Source organism: Prunus avium, chromosome 6, assembly GCF_965620075.1.
Source record: "Prunus avium chromosome 6, drPruAviu1.hap1.1, whole genome shotgun sequence".
In the NCBI taxonomy this organism is placed as follows: domain Eukaryota; kingdom Viridiplantae; phylum Streptophyta; class Magnoliopsida; order Rosales; family Rosaceae; genus Prunus; species Prunus avium.
The window spans coordinates 2,245,342-2,262,160 of NC_142289.1; the positions used below are offsets into that span (position 1 = coordinate 2,245,342).

The following is a 16,819-nucleotide window of genomic DNA, read 5'->3' on the forward strand; positions in this document are numbered from 1 at the left end:
ATAAAGTTTGAAGCAAGGAAGTTGCAGCCATGTACCTAAATAAAGATGATGTGAATCTGTGCAATGAAGTTAATGAAGATGCAGATCAAATCAACGAAGATGAAAGTGTTTCGATTTGATCTAAGTGTGAAAAATAAAGTCTATGCCAGGAGATACCATGAAGTTTGCTGCCATGCCAATCTAAATCAATGATGCCTTGCAGATTAATGAAGCATGCAACCTTGGTATGTTCTTAAGTTATTTGTTTTTCCTTCCAATTCTTCCATTTCCCCTAAACCTTAGCCTTTCATTACAACATTGTGAAAGACCTAGCTGATCTTTGAGGATGTATTCATGGGTGCTGGTAAGTATGTGTGTATCTCTATTCTTAGTATTTAATTCCTTTCATGAGATCTAACCAAATTTGTGCTTCTATTTCATACACTCACTTATGCTTTCTTGAGAGAATTAAAACATAGGTTCTGAGTGATTGAGTGTTATCTGTGAGAATTAGAGTCGAAGCATGTTCTCTATTCAAGGTTTGAGTGTGCTTGCTTTGAAACTGTGTGCCTTTGAGCTATAGCTTCCACTTGTACACACTGATTGATGACCTATCTTGGCAACTCTATGGTGTTGGAGGTATGACTAAAACTTTCTTTCATTTTCATTAGTTGATTTCAAAGTTGTTTTTCTAACCATTTTGTTTTGTAGAGTTAGAAAAACGTTTGTGGGTATCGTATCTGTTAAACCCTCAGGAGACACAACTCCTCCTACTAGGGATGCCTAGAGGTTTAAAGGCTTGTTGCATACGCTCAATGCAATCGAGTTACCTACGAAAGTGGTCTAGTTAACTTCTTGTTTTGTTTTTATCTTTGTTTCTCTTTTGTTTTGCTCGAGGACTAGCAAAATCTAAGTTTGGGGGTGTGTTAAGCTCATAATTTCATACATATACATGCCCAATTTACTTACTTCTTTTGCTTAGTTCCTATAATTCTAAGTTATTTCCCTCCCTTTGTGTGTTTTGTAGGCCAATAGAGCAAGAGAGCATAATTCATGCAATTCAAGCATGTTAAGGCCTAATTTGGATGAATAGAAGAAGAGCTTAAAAGACAAACTCATTTTGGCTACAGCCCCCTGCCAGTCCAGTTCCGTAGGTCATATTGCAAGCTTTGTTTCAGCAACCTACACAGCTCGGATGAGACAGCATTCTTCATGAAAGTTGTTCCAATGGGTGTGTACTATAACATATCCAAAATTCAGCCCCATTGGATAAATATGGAGTCTGTTACCTAGCAAACACAGAGCCTTGCTCAGGATGGATTTTATCAGCGCGCAAAATGAGTTAGCAATTTGTTTTGGCCTTAACTTCCTCCTCCGACCTTGGATTGGCCCAAATGATATATGGCTGGAAATAAGACATTCTGAACTTCAATTTCGAGTGCTTAAAGTCCTAATTTGATTAAGAGAAGCCCAAGTTGTAAGCCCTTGAAATTTCTGGTTATGCTGACCTCAGCATGTGCTGGTTGGATGCTTGGTCATGGTGAGCTAGGTATGAGCTATCATTTCTGGTTGGAAGCTTGGTCATGGTGACATGAAGATGAGCTAGGGCTGCTGGTGGGATCTATTGGTGAAGTGCATCAACCAATTCAGATTTTATAATGCAAGTGTTGTATGCATTAGTGAAGTGCATCAACCAATTCATCTTTTATAATGCAAGTGTTGTATGCATTAGCCATATTGAATTCAGATTTGTCACTCCCCTCTCCCTATAAATACCACATCCATTCCACATTCAAGACACAACAAATCCTGAGATTCACAACCCCCACAATTCACTCCAACCATCCTCAAACACTCTCAAAATCCCAAACACTCCAACAATCACCAAAACAACTCCAGCAAACCTCTCTTCCATTTCCCTACGAATTTCATCTTCCTTAGCCATCACCACTCACTCAAACTCATCCCAAATCACCTCCATATCCTTCATACATCTTTCTAGAAGTGGGGAAGCTCTTGGAGAAGCATTAGAAGTGGAGAAGCACTTGGAGAAGCCTTGGACACCACAAGAACTTCAGAAAAAGGGTTTTTCTACTCTTATTGTATTCATTATGTTTTCTCATTTCTGTTCAAGTCTCTTTTCCATTATGAGTAGCTAAATCCATAACTAGGGCTTCGATGTAACCTAACATGAATATTCTGGGTTTATAAGTTTGGAGTTTCAAGTTTGATTCATGATTCATGTTCTTATTCATTATGCTTATAAGTTAACATGCTTGTTTGAATGATTGATCACCATTAGAACTTGTTTGTTAACTATCTTGGTTTGAATTAAGAGTATACACCATGCTTTAATTCGAATTGAACTATGAATAGGAAGAGTATGTATGGACATTCGACAACAGGGATTAGATACATACTTGGTTGTTTAAAATGTTCTTCTATGCTTAATGGGTTCCTAATGCTTAATTTTAGGTTAGACAACAAATGATCAAATTAGGGAATTAGGAACACAAGGTTAGGACCAAACACCATGGCCTAATCATACTTTAGCTAGAATCAATCTTTGAATCTGAATTAGACTTGTTACTTGAATCTTTATAACCCAGAATTGAATTGTTATGGTGATTCGAATGCCCTAGTCTCAAAATCTGTTTTCCAACTCTTAAAACCACTCTTTGTTACATTTGTTTACTTGTTTTTGTTTGCAATTTCATTTTGCTTCTTTTGTTCAACAATCACAACCACTCTTGTTTTAAATTCTGTTTTAGACATAACCTCCTACTTTCTTGAATTTGGTAATCTAAGTACATAACTAGTTTTAACTTCTCAGTCTTCGTGGGTACGACCTCGTACTTGTCTTGCTATACTACTAATTGCCCCGTACAATTGCGAGTTAACATAATATTAACAACAATTGACTCAGGACTTCTTGAAATCTCAAATTTCATTTAACAAGGCAATACTAAGAAATGCTCGAAAACTTTGTAGGGAAAATATGAATGATTGGTGGTAAGCAAGAAGCATACAATTGCAACACTATCCCAGAAGATAAAAGGTAAATACCAAAAAAATAAAAGAAAACGGATTTACTGTTCCAAGGTGTTTGAAAATATAGACAGTGACTACTTGATTCATTGCATCTCATAAGAAACTCGGGAAGGCAGTAACAGTGATGGCCTTCTGTTATTTTTCATGCCTCTCAACTTGAGCGGACTCCAAATTACTGGTTTCCGCTGTAATGCAACAGCTGTTGGATGCCTCTCCTTTGCTGAGCCAAGCTGTGCCGGGGGACTACCCATGAACTTACTGCTCCTCCTCATGGTAGCTGGTGTTGTCTCAGCTTCTGTTGTTAACTCAGGCATTGGAGAGAACAGCCTGGAATACCGTGCCTTTCGTGGATCCCTCATGAATGACTGCCTGCCATTGTTAAATCGGGAGGCAGAAGAATGGAGGGGCGTCGTCATGTGAGAGTTTGGCTCAGGGCGATAGGTAGCAATGGAGACCCGTCTCTTAGGCTGAAGAATCTGCGAGGTTGTTGTAGTTGGAGGTCTGACAGCAATGGAGATTCGTCTTGGTAAAATTAGGCTTTTTTGGTTTCTTCCTGCCAATGTTGTGGAAATGTTTTCTTTGCCATCCATTGAAGATGGGACAACAGAAGTTGTATAGCTGGGTTTTTTGGGTGGTAAAGCTGGGGGCATGAAGTTGGTAATTCTTCGCAGAGGTAGCCTCGATTTTGAAGGAGCCAACGGTGGCTTCTTCTCTACAGCAGTCTTCTGGGCTGCTTGTTTCCGAAATGATGATGCTGAAGACTGATGAGAAGCAGCTGCAAAAGCTCTAGTCTCCTGTTTCAGTCTTGTCTTCCTTTCCTCTCCTAATTGGTTCTCAAGGTCTCGAACCTATTATGGACAAATGTAGTTGTTAATCTATGAATACACTGATAAAAAATAAAAATAAAAAACTCAGTAAGAAATAAATCAACTTCCCAAAACTCGGGAAAATTGTCTCTTTGAGTTGTATTGAGAATGGAATACCTTTTCTTGTAGATTTCTGCAGATGTGTTCTCTTGCAGCAAGCCTCAACTGCAAAGACTGTAAGCCATCCTGTAGTTTTTTGGTTTCCTTCTCATCTTGCTTAGCCTTTTCTGCCTGTTACATTGGAAATCTAAATATTTTAATAATTTGAAACCAAGAGAAGAAAGAATAAAGTAAAGGGTTAAATTACTATAACATACCATTTGTTTGTACTTGAATAGCTCAGTGAGGTCTGCCTGTTTGCGAGCAGGGCCACTCTCTATTCCCCGGACCCGGCTGGCAAAATTCAAGGAACACAGTGTCTCTCCAAGATCTGAGGCACTTGGGCTGATCTGGACAAACATCAAGGTTTTGCAATCTCCTCCTGCAAGTCAAATTTCAATCAACATCATGCATGTAGAACCAAATTAGAGAAGCCACTCACATTAAGTAAAATACTACTACAAAGGCTCACCTAGAGAACTCTGCAGCATATGAGTCAGCTTCGAATTCCTGGTTTTTGCAAAAGAACACAAATTTAGATACAGTAAGCAAATGTGAATATGAGAGAGAGAGAGAGAGAGAGAGAGAGAGAGAGAGATGCCTGTAAGGAATGTGGGCTGTTTTAGATGCAAGGGATGAGATAACATCACCAAGGGCCGAGAGAGATTTGTTTATAAACTGAGATTCCTTCAGTCTTTCACCTTCAACATCAATCCTCCCCACACGCTCACTACCAGCCAAGTCTACTAGCCAAAGTTGACTCCTAGTCCTCTGCCCATTTATCAAGTTCTCCCCCTTAACAGTCACTCGCAACAAGCTACAGAGAAGAAACTTGACTCATTACAATCATAAAAGGAAAAACTGTATGTTCACTCTGATTTGAAATATTCAGAGTACATGTGATTTTGCATGTAGTGTTTACGGTAAATCTTGATCCATTTTGCAAGTGATCTGGTAGAGAAACAAGCTAGAGTCTGAAAATGTAGAATTTAGGAAATTAGGAGCATGAAAAATACCAGTGAGAACGGCTGCTCAGCTCATTAGCACTGGTAGATCCAACAGATCTAGCTCGGCTTCCAGACTTCAAAAGTTCCCACATCTCTTCAAAGCCATAAACACGCGCTTCAACAAGTCCTGGAACATCTATGGTTCCCTCTGCAACTTGTTTTATTTCCAACCTTTTTTCACATAACACTATATGTATTATGACTCAACATTATATCCTCTAATTGAGATTCTTAAGATGCCAATGGATAAAACAATATTACCTCTTCAAAGAAAAAAAGTCAGCCAGTTACAACATTTCTTTAGAAGTTAAACCCAGAGGGCAATCGTATTTTGGTTCTTCAACATCTTAGGACGCCAATAGATAAAACAATATTACGTCTTCAAAGAAAAAGGGTCAGCCAGTTGCAACATTTCTTTAGAAGAATTTAAACCCAGAGGGCAATCATTTTTTGGTTCTTCAACATCTTAAGAACAGCCAAGTGCATGTTGATACTTGATTCAAATAAATTTTCTGTATGAAAGGTAGCAAAGCCTACTCAATTAAAATGTAAGCAAAAGAAAACTCACTTCTTTGTTGGTTGATTGGTGCTATCGACCAAGAGGTCCCTTATCTTCTCATTATAAACCTCCAGCATGCTAACACATAATTCATATCTCATGAAACCACCTCTGTCTTTTGAAATCCGAAACAACTCCTCCAGAGTCCTGTAGTTAACACCCCTATTTTCAGGGGTTCCCTCCATTGTAAAAGTCTTACCAGTCCCAGTTTGTCCATAGGCAAAAATGCAGACATTAAAGCCATCCAATACTGAAGTCACAATGGGTTTAGTTTGCGCAAAAACAGCCTCTGCATATTTAAAAAACTCAGCATCAGTGATACAAAATCAGTTTAAAATTTATTCATCGTAACAAATCAACTGTGGATTATTAAACCATGCAATTACAAATCAGTATGATTTCTTAGATACCTTGGTTGTCCTCAGGTCTGAACACATGGTCAAACTTGAACTGCTTTTTTGAGGAATCAGAGCAAATGACCTGGAGCTCGTTATCTAAGGAGGATTCGAATTCAATAACAGAACTAGATCCAGTTGAAATTTCATTTGGATTCAAAGGTCTACATCTGCAGAAAACCCTGATGTTGCCTTTAAGCTCGATTACTTCATTGTAAAGTCGCTTCCGCTCAGAGGACTCATCAAGGTACTTCTTCTTTAAAAGTTCATGTTCCATACCTAGAGAGCCAGCAACAACCGATTACAATCAAAGAGAAAGGAAAGTTGGTAAATAATCATGAGTGATCAATGCAAAAGGCTCACTTAGCAGCTGAATAGTGTTTAAAACTTCAGGGTCTGGAAAGGAATGTGTGGTGAGCTTGACTTGATCAGACAAGACAGTATGGTCTTTCTTCAAATCCTGTAAAACAAGTGCAATATAAAAGATGAATTAGAATGTTAGCCGTAAAAGAGCAAAAACAAAAACTTTTTGTAAATTCGTTGACCCACATTTCACCCTGTGGCAGTCAATCATTAAAATTTAAAAGGAAAAGAATATACAAATGCTTTCAATAACTTTCTAAGATTTCCTAGAAGCAAATTGAAATACAGGATGCTATATTTAAAAAATTACCTGAATTTTGGCACTCAAATCAATGATCTTTTGCAAAATTGGAAGGGTCTGTCCCTGATATGACGAAGCTTCTTGAGTTCCATTTGACTCACTACTCTCATCAACCAAATCAGAACCCTCAACTTCTTGTGTAGCAATACCTGAAATAAATTCTAAATCATTAAACACGTTGCAGAAGCAATATGTATATGTACCATGAGAGAGAGTGGGTGTTAGCCGTCTAGTTGCTGAGAAAATGTTATAATGGATATGAAGATTAAGGTTGGTGAACCACTCATCAAAACTTAAACATGCAAATCACCAAAGAAAGAACAAAAAGAAAATAAAGAAATTATAGTGCCCCTTAGTTTTTAAAAAAAATGTCATTTCAACTACTAATTTTACATCTGTAATATCACAGTTCAGTTGTAATAATTAAAATCTTTAATTTAAATATAAAAAAAAAACAAGAGTTGTAGAAAATACAGACCTTTGTCGTTGACATAACTGTCTAACTCGCATGTCGCATCTTCTAGGGTTTTAACTGGAAACATAAAAGATTAAATCTAATCAGAAAAGTTCCCAATTTTACATTCTCTTGGACTGAAAATAAAATAATAATAATAAAAATCAGTAATAATCGTACCCGACCTCAAATTCATGTTTGAAATAAACAAAACCTCAAATTCAACATTTTCTTGTAATTTTGAAACTAGAAAAGGGGGGAAAACTTAACCACATAAAACACAAACCTTTACGGATTCTAAAACAAAGTAACATTTCATCTTTTTTTTCCTTTTCATTTCAAAAATTGGGAATTAGAGAATAAAAGAGGAGGAGAAGAAAACGAAATTGGAAAATGAATAAAATAAAACAAGAGCACGTACTTGTTTCGGAGGTTGAAGAAGGCTTGGAATCGTGATCTGGAACAACATGGTCGCAATTTTCAGGGATCATTTCCACCATTTGATCTGAATAAAAGAAGCAAAATTCGTCATTATTACACCGTTCGAACAAGGATTTGGGAAAATTAAATAAAAAACAAGAAATCATGAGAGAGAGAGAGAGAGAGAGAGAGAGAGAGAGAGAGAGGAAAGTACCCTCCATGGCGAATCAGAGCAAGAATGTGAATTCTAGAGGGAGAGTGAGAGTGATGGATGGCTGAGAATTCTAGACCGAAGACCTCTGATAGCTAGAGAGAGAGAGAGAGAGAGAGAGAGAGAGAGAGAGCGTTGTTTGTTTTAGGACCGGAGGTGTTTGTCAGGGTAGGGTTTTGATTGCGTTGAGTTTGAAATTGAGTGAATCACAGCCGTCGGTTTAAATGGAAGGAGCTCTTTCTTTCTAACGGCTATCAAAATCTTCTCACTGGGCCATTAATGTCCCAATTGGCCCAATCGGTGAGAAAGAAAAACGACGCATAGTTTGACGTCGACTTATTTATAACTACGATGCAACATTCACGTCGTTTATTAATATGTATATTAATAAAAGAGGTACAATTTTGTTAGGCCTTGATTGGTTTTCTTCCTAATTCCCATAAAGATCTGCACTCAATCACAAAACAAATAAATAAATTTATATCTAATAAAACATAAAAATCTCTGTAACTTTGCTCCTATAACTACTTTTCCAGTGGCTAAGTTCATCATTCATGGCTTCCACATCCCCAAACTGCTTGTTTTACTTCTTCTCCCCTTCTTCAATATCCAACTCAACCTCAACCTCAACCACACAATTGCCCTTATCTTATTCTCACTCTATCTTTAATGGGTGCAATGGGATTTCACTCACCAAAGCCTGGCCTTCTAGCTCATCAAGAATTTGTGCCAAGTTTGAACAGTTCCAAGGTGAGCCTCCCCAGGACAATCTTGAAGATACAACACCACCAACCCTAGAAGCATTTGAAGAAGATGGTGAGCAGGAGGAAGAAGATGACAGGTGACTTAATTTCTTTCATAATTTGGGTTTTATGCAGTTTTTCTTTCATAATCTAGTGTGCATATAAAGTACAATTGGGCTGATTGTGGAGGGAAAATGGTGATTTCCATTTTATGTAAATGAATAATTCAAGTGTGTTCTTTGAGCTGCAGTTAATTTTGAATTGAGATTAAAAGGAGCTGCAATATCTATGCTTTTACGTAATATTGTTTGGAAATCGGGCATTGATGTAATTTGTTTAATGGTTCAGCTGCTTGCCTTCTGACTTGGAGGGTGCAGTCCGGCAATCGGGTGAAGCAAGTGCAACATTTGTGTCTTCAGGAGGATTGAGAGCCATAGTACGTGCCATAACAAAATGTCATCTGACTGATACATGTTTGAACAAATTTGTGCGGAAATAGGAATATTATATTCTTGTCTCATAGTTGACATTCTTTAATTTTCTTGGCTTGTCTGCTCAATTTGTTCCGTAATTTCGTTACAGGTTGAGCTTTTAATCCCCCAGCTGCAATTTCTTGATGAAGAAGGTGCACAAGCTGAGCTCTGGGAATTGTCAAGGGTTTTCTTGGATACGCTTATTGAAGAAACTGGTGGTCAGGTTAGTTGAAAATGTTTCTTTAGTTAGAAAACTTTAGTAAGTGATTTTTATCCAAGAAATAATCTCAGTTGATAAGTTATGCTAATTTAATTGTTAGAGAGTTAAAGCCATATTTCCTGATGCTGGTGCCGCAGCACTTCTAAAATACCGGTGGAAAGATGCTGCTTTTGGATTCTCCAGGTAATTTATACCATCCTACTAAGTCTTCACTTTGATTAGTCAACCTCTTCAGTTGAATTCTCTTAAGCTTACTTTCGGTTCGCATTTGTGGCTTTAATCTTAATCTTCTGTCTCCTAATATCCAGCTTAAGTGACCGAAAGCCGGTACAGAGTGAAGATGAGATTGTGGTTATGGTTGTTCCTGATTATCAGATGTTGGAATATGTAGAGAAGCTTGCATCTACCCTCTCAGATGATCCGGTAAGCTAGTGATTCTTACTGTTGCATACCTTCTTAACTTAAACTTACTGAATAGCATCTCAAAGTGGGAAGGATAATTTTCGACATTTTCTTGTGCATTGGCAGCCAAGGCCTCTCATCATGTGGAATCCCCGTCTCATCAGTGAGGATGTTGGAGTTGGATTCAATGTTCGAAAGCTAAGGCGGTACTTTCTGAGGTATAATTCTGATCTCTCTGCATTCATATATGGTCATTCTTAATTTTTACTTTCTGCATTTGTGTTGTGCAGCACTTTTACAACGGTGTACTCAATGAGGCCTATGCAGTCTGGTGCTGTCTTTAGGTGCTATCCAGGGTAAGGGATTTAAACATCTATCAAATTCTTAACATTTAAATTGGCTCCTTTGGTCTATGGTTTCAGCCGCTAAGAGCTATGGTTTCTGCTCGTTTACCAGGTCATGGAAGGTGTTCTATGATGACAAGGATAGACCAAACAGATATCTGCTTGCCAAAGAGCTCATTAGGCGCCCGGATGCCGAAGAACTTGAGGTTAGTTACTTGTTGCCAACTCCTTCACTTGAACAGATTACACAAAAATTATAAACAAGCTCAATGGCATTGGTTTGATCTTTTGCAGATGATATTTGGAAATGTAGATGAGAAGTCAGAGCAGGGCCAATCTTTGTTTGATCAAGCGGCAGGGATCTTCTCTTCACTAAATCGATTTATGAGGGTCATTTCAAGATAGACTTTGTCTCTGATCTATCTCCTGCATTGTAATGTGTATTGTGTATAATATTTTCTAGCACGAACCCAAGTTGTGTTTGCTGCTTTACGTCTGCTGTTTTTAGTGAAAACAAATGAAAGAAAGACAAAATACACATTTTTCGTATCACTGAAATTGAGTGCATCTGGCATATAATTTCTTGAGCAAGGCAGCTTTAATGATCTCTTTTACAGGCAACCCAAATCAGCATTTCTGGATTTCAATTTCTTCCTCCTATAAATACAGTGGCAACCAGCTACATGTTTTGTTTGACTATGAAGACGGAAGATACTATGTTAGCAACATATGTGCTCTAAAACAACTAGTCAAAACCAGTCTACATGTTGTGTTGAAGCTTTAGGTTGCTTCTTCGGCTTTCGATACCGATTGTTCTCAAACCTGGCTTTAACTATAAGCGAGTATAGCAAATCTGCCTCGGCTGAACTATCATAAGGCATGTTCAAGATACTACAAAATCAAGAGTTACCACACAAAGGAAGAGTTAATTCACAAAGGAAGAGTTAATTAAAACATTAAACAAGGAAGGAACAAACAAGATAAGTTTTCTTTTGTTCTTGAAAATTAATAACCACCTGTCAAGTAACTCCTCCAAGATAATTCTCTGTAAAGGTGTAACATAATGAATGCAACTTCTTGGGCACTGACCAACTGCAAGTTGAACTTGGTAATCATCCCCAACTCCTATTAACACACATACAGAGTGGACTTTAATCAGAAAATTAGCAACCTATTCCACTTTCTACAACTACAACCATCCTCAAAACCATAGCATAGGCTTCATCTTCTGTTCCTGTATCTACAAACAAAGACGAAAACAAAACGAAATAATTAAACCAACCTAGAGAAGTTGCTCTTGCCGTCCCGGTTGAAGCATAAGTGAAGGCATGAGGAGCTCTTTGTACACATGAATATGGACAACCTGCAGATTTTTTTTCTTCTTTAAGTGCTCCTCATTCTTTATAATCTGATCATAAAAAGAATCAAAGCTTTATACCTTTTCCAACACAAAGAACCTCGTTAACGAAAACATCAAATGCTTCACATTCTGGATTATCAAAGGGATCTACACATTCCCTACAAATTCATCACCAACAGTCAAGTATTACAACAAGGAAGCAAATAACAACAGAAATATAATAGAATTTGAACTTAAAATGGACAAAAATGATAAATTATATACATATATAATACACCAAACAAACTCCAAGTTTACCTTTCAATTATCTCCGATCGGCTGTAATTTGATAACATCTGCACACATTATATTAACCACCATCATTATCAATTATTCTCTTTTAGCAAAACTCCAATTTTTTTTCCCTTGAAAAATATTATAGAAAAAATATTTATAAATAAAAATGGCATCTTTAAATACAGAAATACCTCATAGGCCTGAATTACACGGCGAATCATCATATCAGAATATTTCCCGGTCCTATTTACATCAGGATGAAACTGCTTCACCTATTTTTTTCACAATCAAAATATGAATATTTGAATTAAACAACATATATATACAAAAATGAATGCCATATTTAATTTTTCTTTAATAAAAAGAAGAATGAAGATAAATACTTTGGCGCGGAAAGCGGCTTTAAGCTCGGTGGCTGAGCAGGTGGGCTGGACGCCGAGAATAGCGAAAGCGGATGAAGTACCGGAGGGAGGAGCATCCTCTCCGGTGCCCTCTCTGCAATTCTTTAGTGTGAATTTGTGACGGCGGTGAGTTTTAACGGCTTTTTGAAATGGAAAAATTGGAGGTGTCCAACCGCACACGGATAAACGTTCCATTTCTCTCTCTTAACTTTTACGCGGGGCTCTGCTATTCTGTTAATTAGTGAGTGGAGTAGAAGACTAAAACGCTGCGTTGGAGCTTCTGTGGATCCCTCCTCCTTTTTTTTTTGGTTGGAATCCCTTCTGAGCAAATTTTAGATGAATACATTTTTATTCTATTAATTCCTTTTTTTTTTTTCTGCGGGTGTGAAAGGCAAAAAAAACTAAAAGACTAACCAGGTTTGAATTTTCATGAAATTCTTTTTGCATGATATGATATCAATATAGCGAGAAAATATTGAGATGATATCGAAATGACGAGAGAATATTAAGAGTATATTGAGATAATATCGATATAATTGGTCTATTTGAGAGCAATGCTCCAGTAAAATAAAAGTTCTATTAATTTGATTGGGAACTAATTGATAGTGAGAAAACAATTTATTTTACACACATGATTTTGATATTCAGGGACGGACCCATTCCCAAGCTAACCTGGGCTATAGCCCAGGTGTCTTGATTTGTTCTAGCCTATAGTAATACTCCCCAACCCACCCAAGCAAACCCCACAAACCCTTAGATAATGCACGCAGAGAAAAAACAAATTGAAGAAAGAGCCAATCATCTCTCCTGTTACATGCCCTTCAATGCTTAATTAAAGCAAACCAAATTAATCTTCAATTATTAATCTTCTTTTATTGTCTTAATTTGTTGATGTTGAAATTTGGGACTTTTTAGAGTTTATGAAGTATCAATTAGGGATTTACAATTTTTATTTAAAAAAATTCTATGTAATTTTTTTTTTGGCTTGGCCAAAACATTTGATTATACAGGTTTTGTAATTAAAAATATACAAATGAAAGTAGGTCAGCCCCTTATAGTCCCCTAAAATTCCAATATATTTTTAATTATAATCATTCATGTTTTATGCCATAAACCCTTAATCCTAATAATTTCTACATTTTTGGAAAGAATAAAATAGCTTCTACATAAGTAATTGTTTAATTAGTATGAGTTTATTCCTTTTGTTGGTTAGTGTGAGTTTTTGTTTTGGTTAATTAATATAGGTTTTGTGTTATTTAAAAAATTGGAAATCTATACACGTCGATTCCATTGATTATGTTCCTCCCTTCATGGCTTGTGCGTAAGGTAAACCTAGCCCATCCTAATTTGAAACTGGGTCCGTCCCTGTTGATATTGCCAATAATAATATTATACAGACATAAACACACTCACAAAGGACTTTCATGAGCCCTCAGTATGAAACTTCACACAAGCAAAAGGCCAAAAGAAATTAAAAACAACTGGTAAATGTAAAAGTTTTACTATATATCTTGTTCAAGCCATAGTTGGAGCTTCAAATTCCTCTTCTTTCGAGACATTTTTTCAACATTGGCACAACAGAGGACATAAGGGGTCGTTTGTGTGGACTCTCTTCTGTGCAAATCATCCCTACCTCAAGCAATTGAATGCTGCATTGCTCAAGCTTCTCTAAAGCATCATGTGTGCCTTTTGAGCACGCCTCCTGCTTCAGTGTGGTGTCAACAACATCCCAAATTTGGTCTGGAAATGCAGAACCCACCCACTTCCTTAGATCAAGCCCATCCGAAAACACATCACTTGTCGGTCTTTTTCGCGTAAACATCTCGAGCAGAACCACACCAAAGCTATACACATCCCCTTTAGCTGATACCTCAACTCCCTGCCCATATTCTGTTTCACAAGCAATATATATATACAGATGGTTGCTCAGAATTGCTTTAGTTTCTGGTGTTTCTGATATATGAAAGTGATGTATGTTCATGTGATATGCATACCTGGGGGAATATAACCAATCGATCCTCGAAGAGAACGCGTTGTGCTAAGATATTCTTCCATTTTGTCAGCTGAAATGAGCTTTCCAATCCCAAAATCTGCTACCTGAGCCACCATATTTGTGTTGATAAGCACATTTTCTGGTTTCAGGTCACAATGTATCACTTGGACTGGACAGCCTTCTTGAAGATACTCCAAGCCATTGGCAATATCAATAGCTATGGAGATTCTTTCCCTTAAAGTCAGCTTACAAGCTCCTTCCTCTAGCCCACCAGGATAAAGATGTTGTGCCAAGTTCCCATTGCCAATAAAGTCAAGGACAAGAGCCTTGAACCCTCCGTTCCAGGCATACCCTACCAGTCTAACGAGATTCCGGTGCTTGATTTCAGACAATATTTGACATTCCCTCTTAAAGCTTTTGAAACTCTGATTGCTGTCACCATGCAGGACCTTAACTGCCACAGTACTTTCCCCATTATCAATGATTGCTTTATAGACTGATCCAAAAGTTCCTCTACCCAGAAGATTAGCCTCATTGAACCCGAGTGTTGCAGTTTCGAGTTCCCTTTCGGTGAAACTTCGACTTCCATGCTTTCCTGGGGGTGCCATTAGCATTCCATGCGCTGTCTTTGAATATTTTCTGAAGAAGAAACGATGAACAAAGACAGCACCCACCACACAGCTTACTGCAACTGCTGCAACCACAGAGTAAATTACCCAATTCTTTGTCCTGCCTTTTTGCTTTTGAACTTCACATGGAGGAAGACCAAGTTGTGCAGAACCACCACACAACCCCACATTACCCAGGAATGAGCTTTTATTAAAAAATGTAATCCTCCCAGTATATGGAACTTCACCTGATAGATTATTATAAGATAAATTGAGATTCTTGATCATATGTTCATCAGCAATCCAGATTGGAACAGTGCCATTTAATCGATTATGAGACATGTCCAAAACTTCAAGATAAGTGATTGATTTCAAAGACCTTGGAATTGTGCCTTCAAGCATGTTTTTGGACAGGTTCAGATACACCAAAGAAATGCAACTTCCAATCAAGCCAGGTATGACACCAACAAATTTATTCTTCGAAAAGTCGATTGCCTGCAGAGACACCAGCTTTCCAATGCTTGTTGGCAGTTGTCCTTCGAAATGGTTGTTTGAAAGGTTAAGTGAGAAGTCTAAGTTTGAAAGAAGGCCAATCTGTACAGGAACAGAACCTTGTAAGCTGTTGAAAGATAAATCGAGCAGCATCATAAGAGAACAGCGAGTAAGATCAATGGGAAATTTTCCTGATATGCTATTCGTAGACAGGTTAAGATATCTCAGCTGTGAAAGGTTACCAAGTGAAGGTGGAATAGACCCACCAATCAAATTTTTACCAAGATCCAGTAGACCAAGGCTAGACATCTTCCCCAAGTCATCTGGAATTGGCCCAAGAATTCTGTTTCTCTCCAAGTATAACCTCTGCAAATTCCCAAGCTCTCCAAATGATGGTGGAATTTTTCCTTCCAAAAGGTTGTATGACAGCTTTAAGGTTACTAGGCTGCTTAAGTTTCCAATACTGTCTGGTATACTTCCCATAATGGAATTATTGAAAAGATTGAAGTAAAAGAGGTCTTTTGAAAGACCACCTACAGAAGACGGTATATTATCTTTGAACGAGCATGAACCAAAGTGTAGCTTTTTTAGAACCGAACAGTTTGTGAGAGCTGTTAAGAAACTGAGGGAAGAATTACCAGAGCTGCCGCCACCTAAGTAGTAGTTGGAATGAAAGTAGAGAATCTCAAGGTTCTTTAACATTCCCAACTCTGCAGGAACTTCGCCCTCTAAATTGTTGCGACTGAGATCAAGCAGTGTGAGCTGAGAGAGATTGGAGAGGGTCACTGGAATTCTACCAGAAAGCTTGTTCTCAAGCATGTGCAATTTCTGCAAGTTCTGGAGTTTGGCACCCAGCTCTAAAGGGATTTCTCCACTCAACAGATTCTCAATCAGCGAAATCTCACGTAAAGCGGTGCAGTTGCTAATTGCTGCAGGTACTGGTCCCTCAAGAAAGTTCGTATGGAGGTACAGAATCTCTAGCTTTCTTAATGCTCCAAGCTGTGGTGGGATCTTTCCGGTAAAATAATTGACACCCAGTTTTATTTGTGTCAATTCCGTCAAGTTTGATAGTGACGACGGCAGCTCTCCAGTGAGTCTGTTTACAGACAGACCCAAGTATGTTAAGTTCTTCAGCCAGCTGAGTTCCTCAGGAATGACCCCAGAAAGATTGTTGACATTCAAGTCTAGTTCTTTCAAGCTTTGGCAGCCATGCAAAGAACCAGGAATCTCACCTTCAAGCTTATTTTCGCTTATATTGAGAAATGCTAACTCTGAAAGTCCTCCCAAGGAAGATGGAATTTGTCCATAGAATCTGTTGCCTTGCAGAGACAGGGTGGTAAGAAGAGAAAGATTGGATATGAATGGTGATATCCCTCCTTGCAAAACCATGTCTATGAGCTCAAGACCTATCACTCGGTCTCGGAGATGTGGGTGGCATGTGATTCCAGTCCAGTTGCAGAAGGGATTGGCTTCGTTCCAAGTCTTCAGATGACCTTCGGGATCGCTTCTTAGGCCCTGCTTGAATTTAAGAAGAGCATGACAATCAGTGGATTCTTCACAAAGAAATGCAGAACTAAATGGCAGAACAAGTAAAATGAAGACAAAGCAGCCAATCGTTGCCCTGATACAGTTTAGATTGTATGCCATTTCTCTCTCTCTATATTCTTTCTTTCTAGAGCAATTTGTATTTTTGGGTGAAGTTGTTCTTTCTGTTTGGACTAATAAAAATCTTTCCAAGGAGTATCGGCATTGGGGGCCACTAATTAAAACAACTTCTAGTAGTCAATAGCCTTGGCCCTTGA

General features: G+C 38.0%; 4 protein-coding genes across 5 annotated transcripts; 1 reads left to right on the plus strand and 3 right to left on the minus strand.

The window, feature by feature from the left end:
* Window positions 1–2,963: 2,963 nt before the first annotated feature.
* LOC110759659 (P-loop containing nucleoside triphosphate hydrolases superfamily protein) lies at window positions 2,964–7,874 on the minus strand. 2 transcript variants are annotated; one of them, XM_088255767.1, is made up of 13 exons: window positions 7,709–7,874; window positions 7,496–7,579; window positions 7,099–7,152; window positions 6,630–6,769; window positions 6,320–6,416; window positions 5,972–6,235; window positions 5,571–5,850; window positions 5,012–5,173; window positions 4,597–4,812; window positions 4,468–4,505; window positions 4,214–4,377; window positions 4,014–4,127; window positions 2,964–3,878 (listed from the first exon to the last, which is right to left on the minus strand). In XM_088255767.1, the coding sequence occupies exons 1-13, from the start codon at window positions 7,713–7,715 to the stop codon at window positions 3,114–3,116; spliced, it is 2,385 nt and encodes a 794-aa protein (XP_088111893.1). In that variant the 5' UTR covers window positions 7,716–7,874; the 3' UTR covers window positions 2,964–3,113. The 2 variants fall into 2 exon arrangements, with proteins under 2 accessions (XP_088111893.1, XP_088111894.1); XM_088255768.1 differs by lacking the exon at window positions 7,099–7,152.
* Window positions 7,875–8,130: 256 nt separating this feature from the next.
* Window positions 8,131–10,445, plus strand: LOC110759662 (DUF1995 domain protein, putative (DUF1995)). The gene is made up of 9 exons (XM_021961750.2): window positions 8,131–8,546; window positions 8,797–8,884; window positions 9,031–9,144; window positions 9,242–9,324; window positions 9,450–9,564; window positions 9,670–9,761; window positions 9,834–9,899; window positions 10,000–10,093; window positions 10,182–10,445. Exons 1-9 carry the CDS (start codon window positions 8,260–8,262, stop codon window positions 10,290–10,292), a joined length of 1,050 nt encoding a protein of 349 aa, XP_021817442.2. The 5' UTR covers window positions 8,131–8,259; the 3' UTR covers window positions 10,293–10,445.
* A 48-nt stretch (window positions 10,446–10,493) lies between these two features.
* On the minus strand, window positions 10,494–12,178 carry LOC110759663 (Chaperone DnaJ-domain superfamily protein). The gene is made up of 7 exons (XM_021961751.2): window positions 11,907–12,178; window positions 11,715–11,795; window positions 11,545–11,582; window positions 11,326–11,405; window positions 11,170–11,250; window positions 10,904–11,012; window positions 10,494–10,778 (listed from the first exon to the last, which is right to left on the minus strand). Exons 1-7 carry the CDS (start codon window positions 12,117–12,119, stop codon window positions 10,637–10,639), a joined length of 744 nt encoding a protein of 247 aa, XP_021817443.2. The 5' UTR covers window positions 12,120–12,178; the 3' UTR covers window positions 10,494–10,636.
* A 1,096-nt stretch (window positions 12,179–13,274) lies between these two features.
* Window positions 13,275–16,797, minus strand: LOC110759656 (uncharacterized). The gene is made up of 2 exons (XM_021961744.2): window positions 13,919–16,797; window positions 13,275–13,814 (listed from the first exon to the last, which is right to left on the minus strand). The coding sequence occupies exons 1-2, from the start codon at window positions 16,662–16,664 to the stop codon at window positions 13,459–13,461; spliced, it is 3,102 nt and encodes a 1,033-aa protein (XP_021817436.1). The 5' UTR covers window positions 16,665–16,797; the 3' UTR covers window positions 13,275–13,458.
* Window positions 16,798–16,819: the final 22 nt, after the last annotated feature.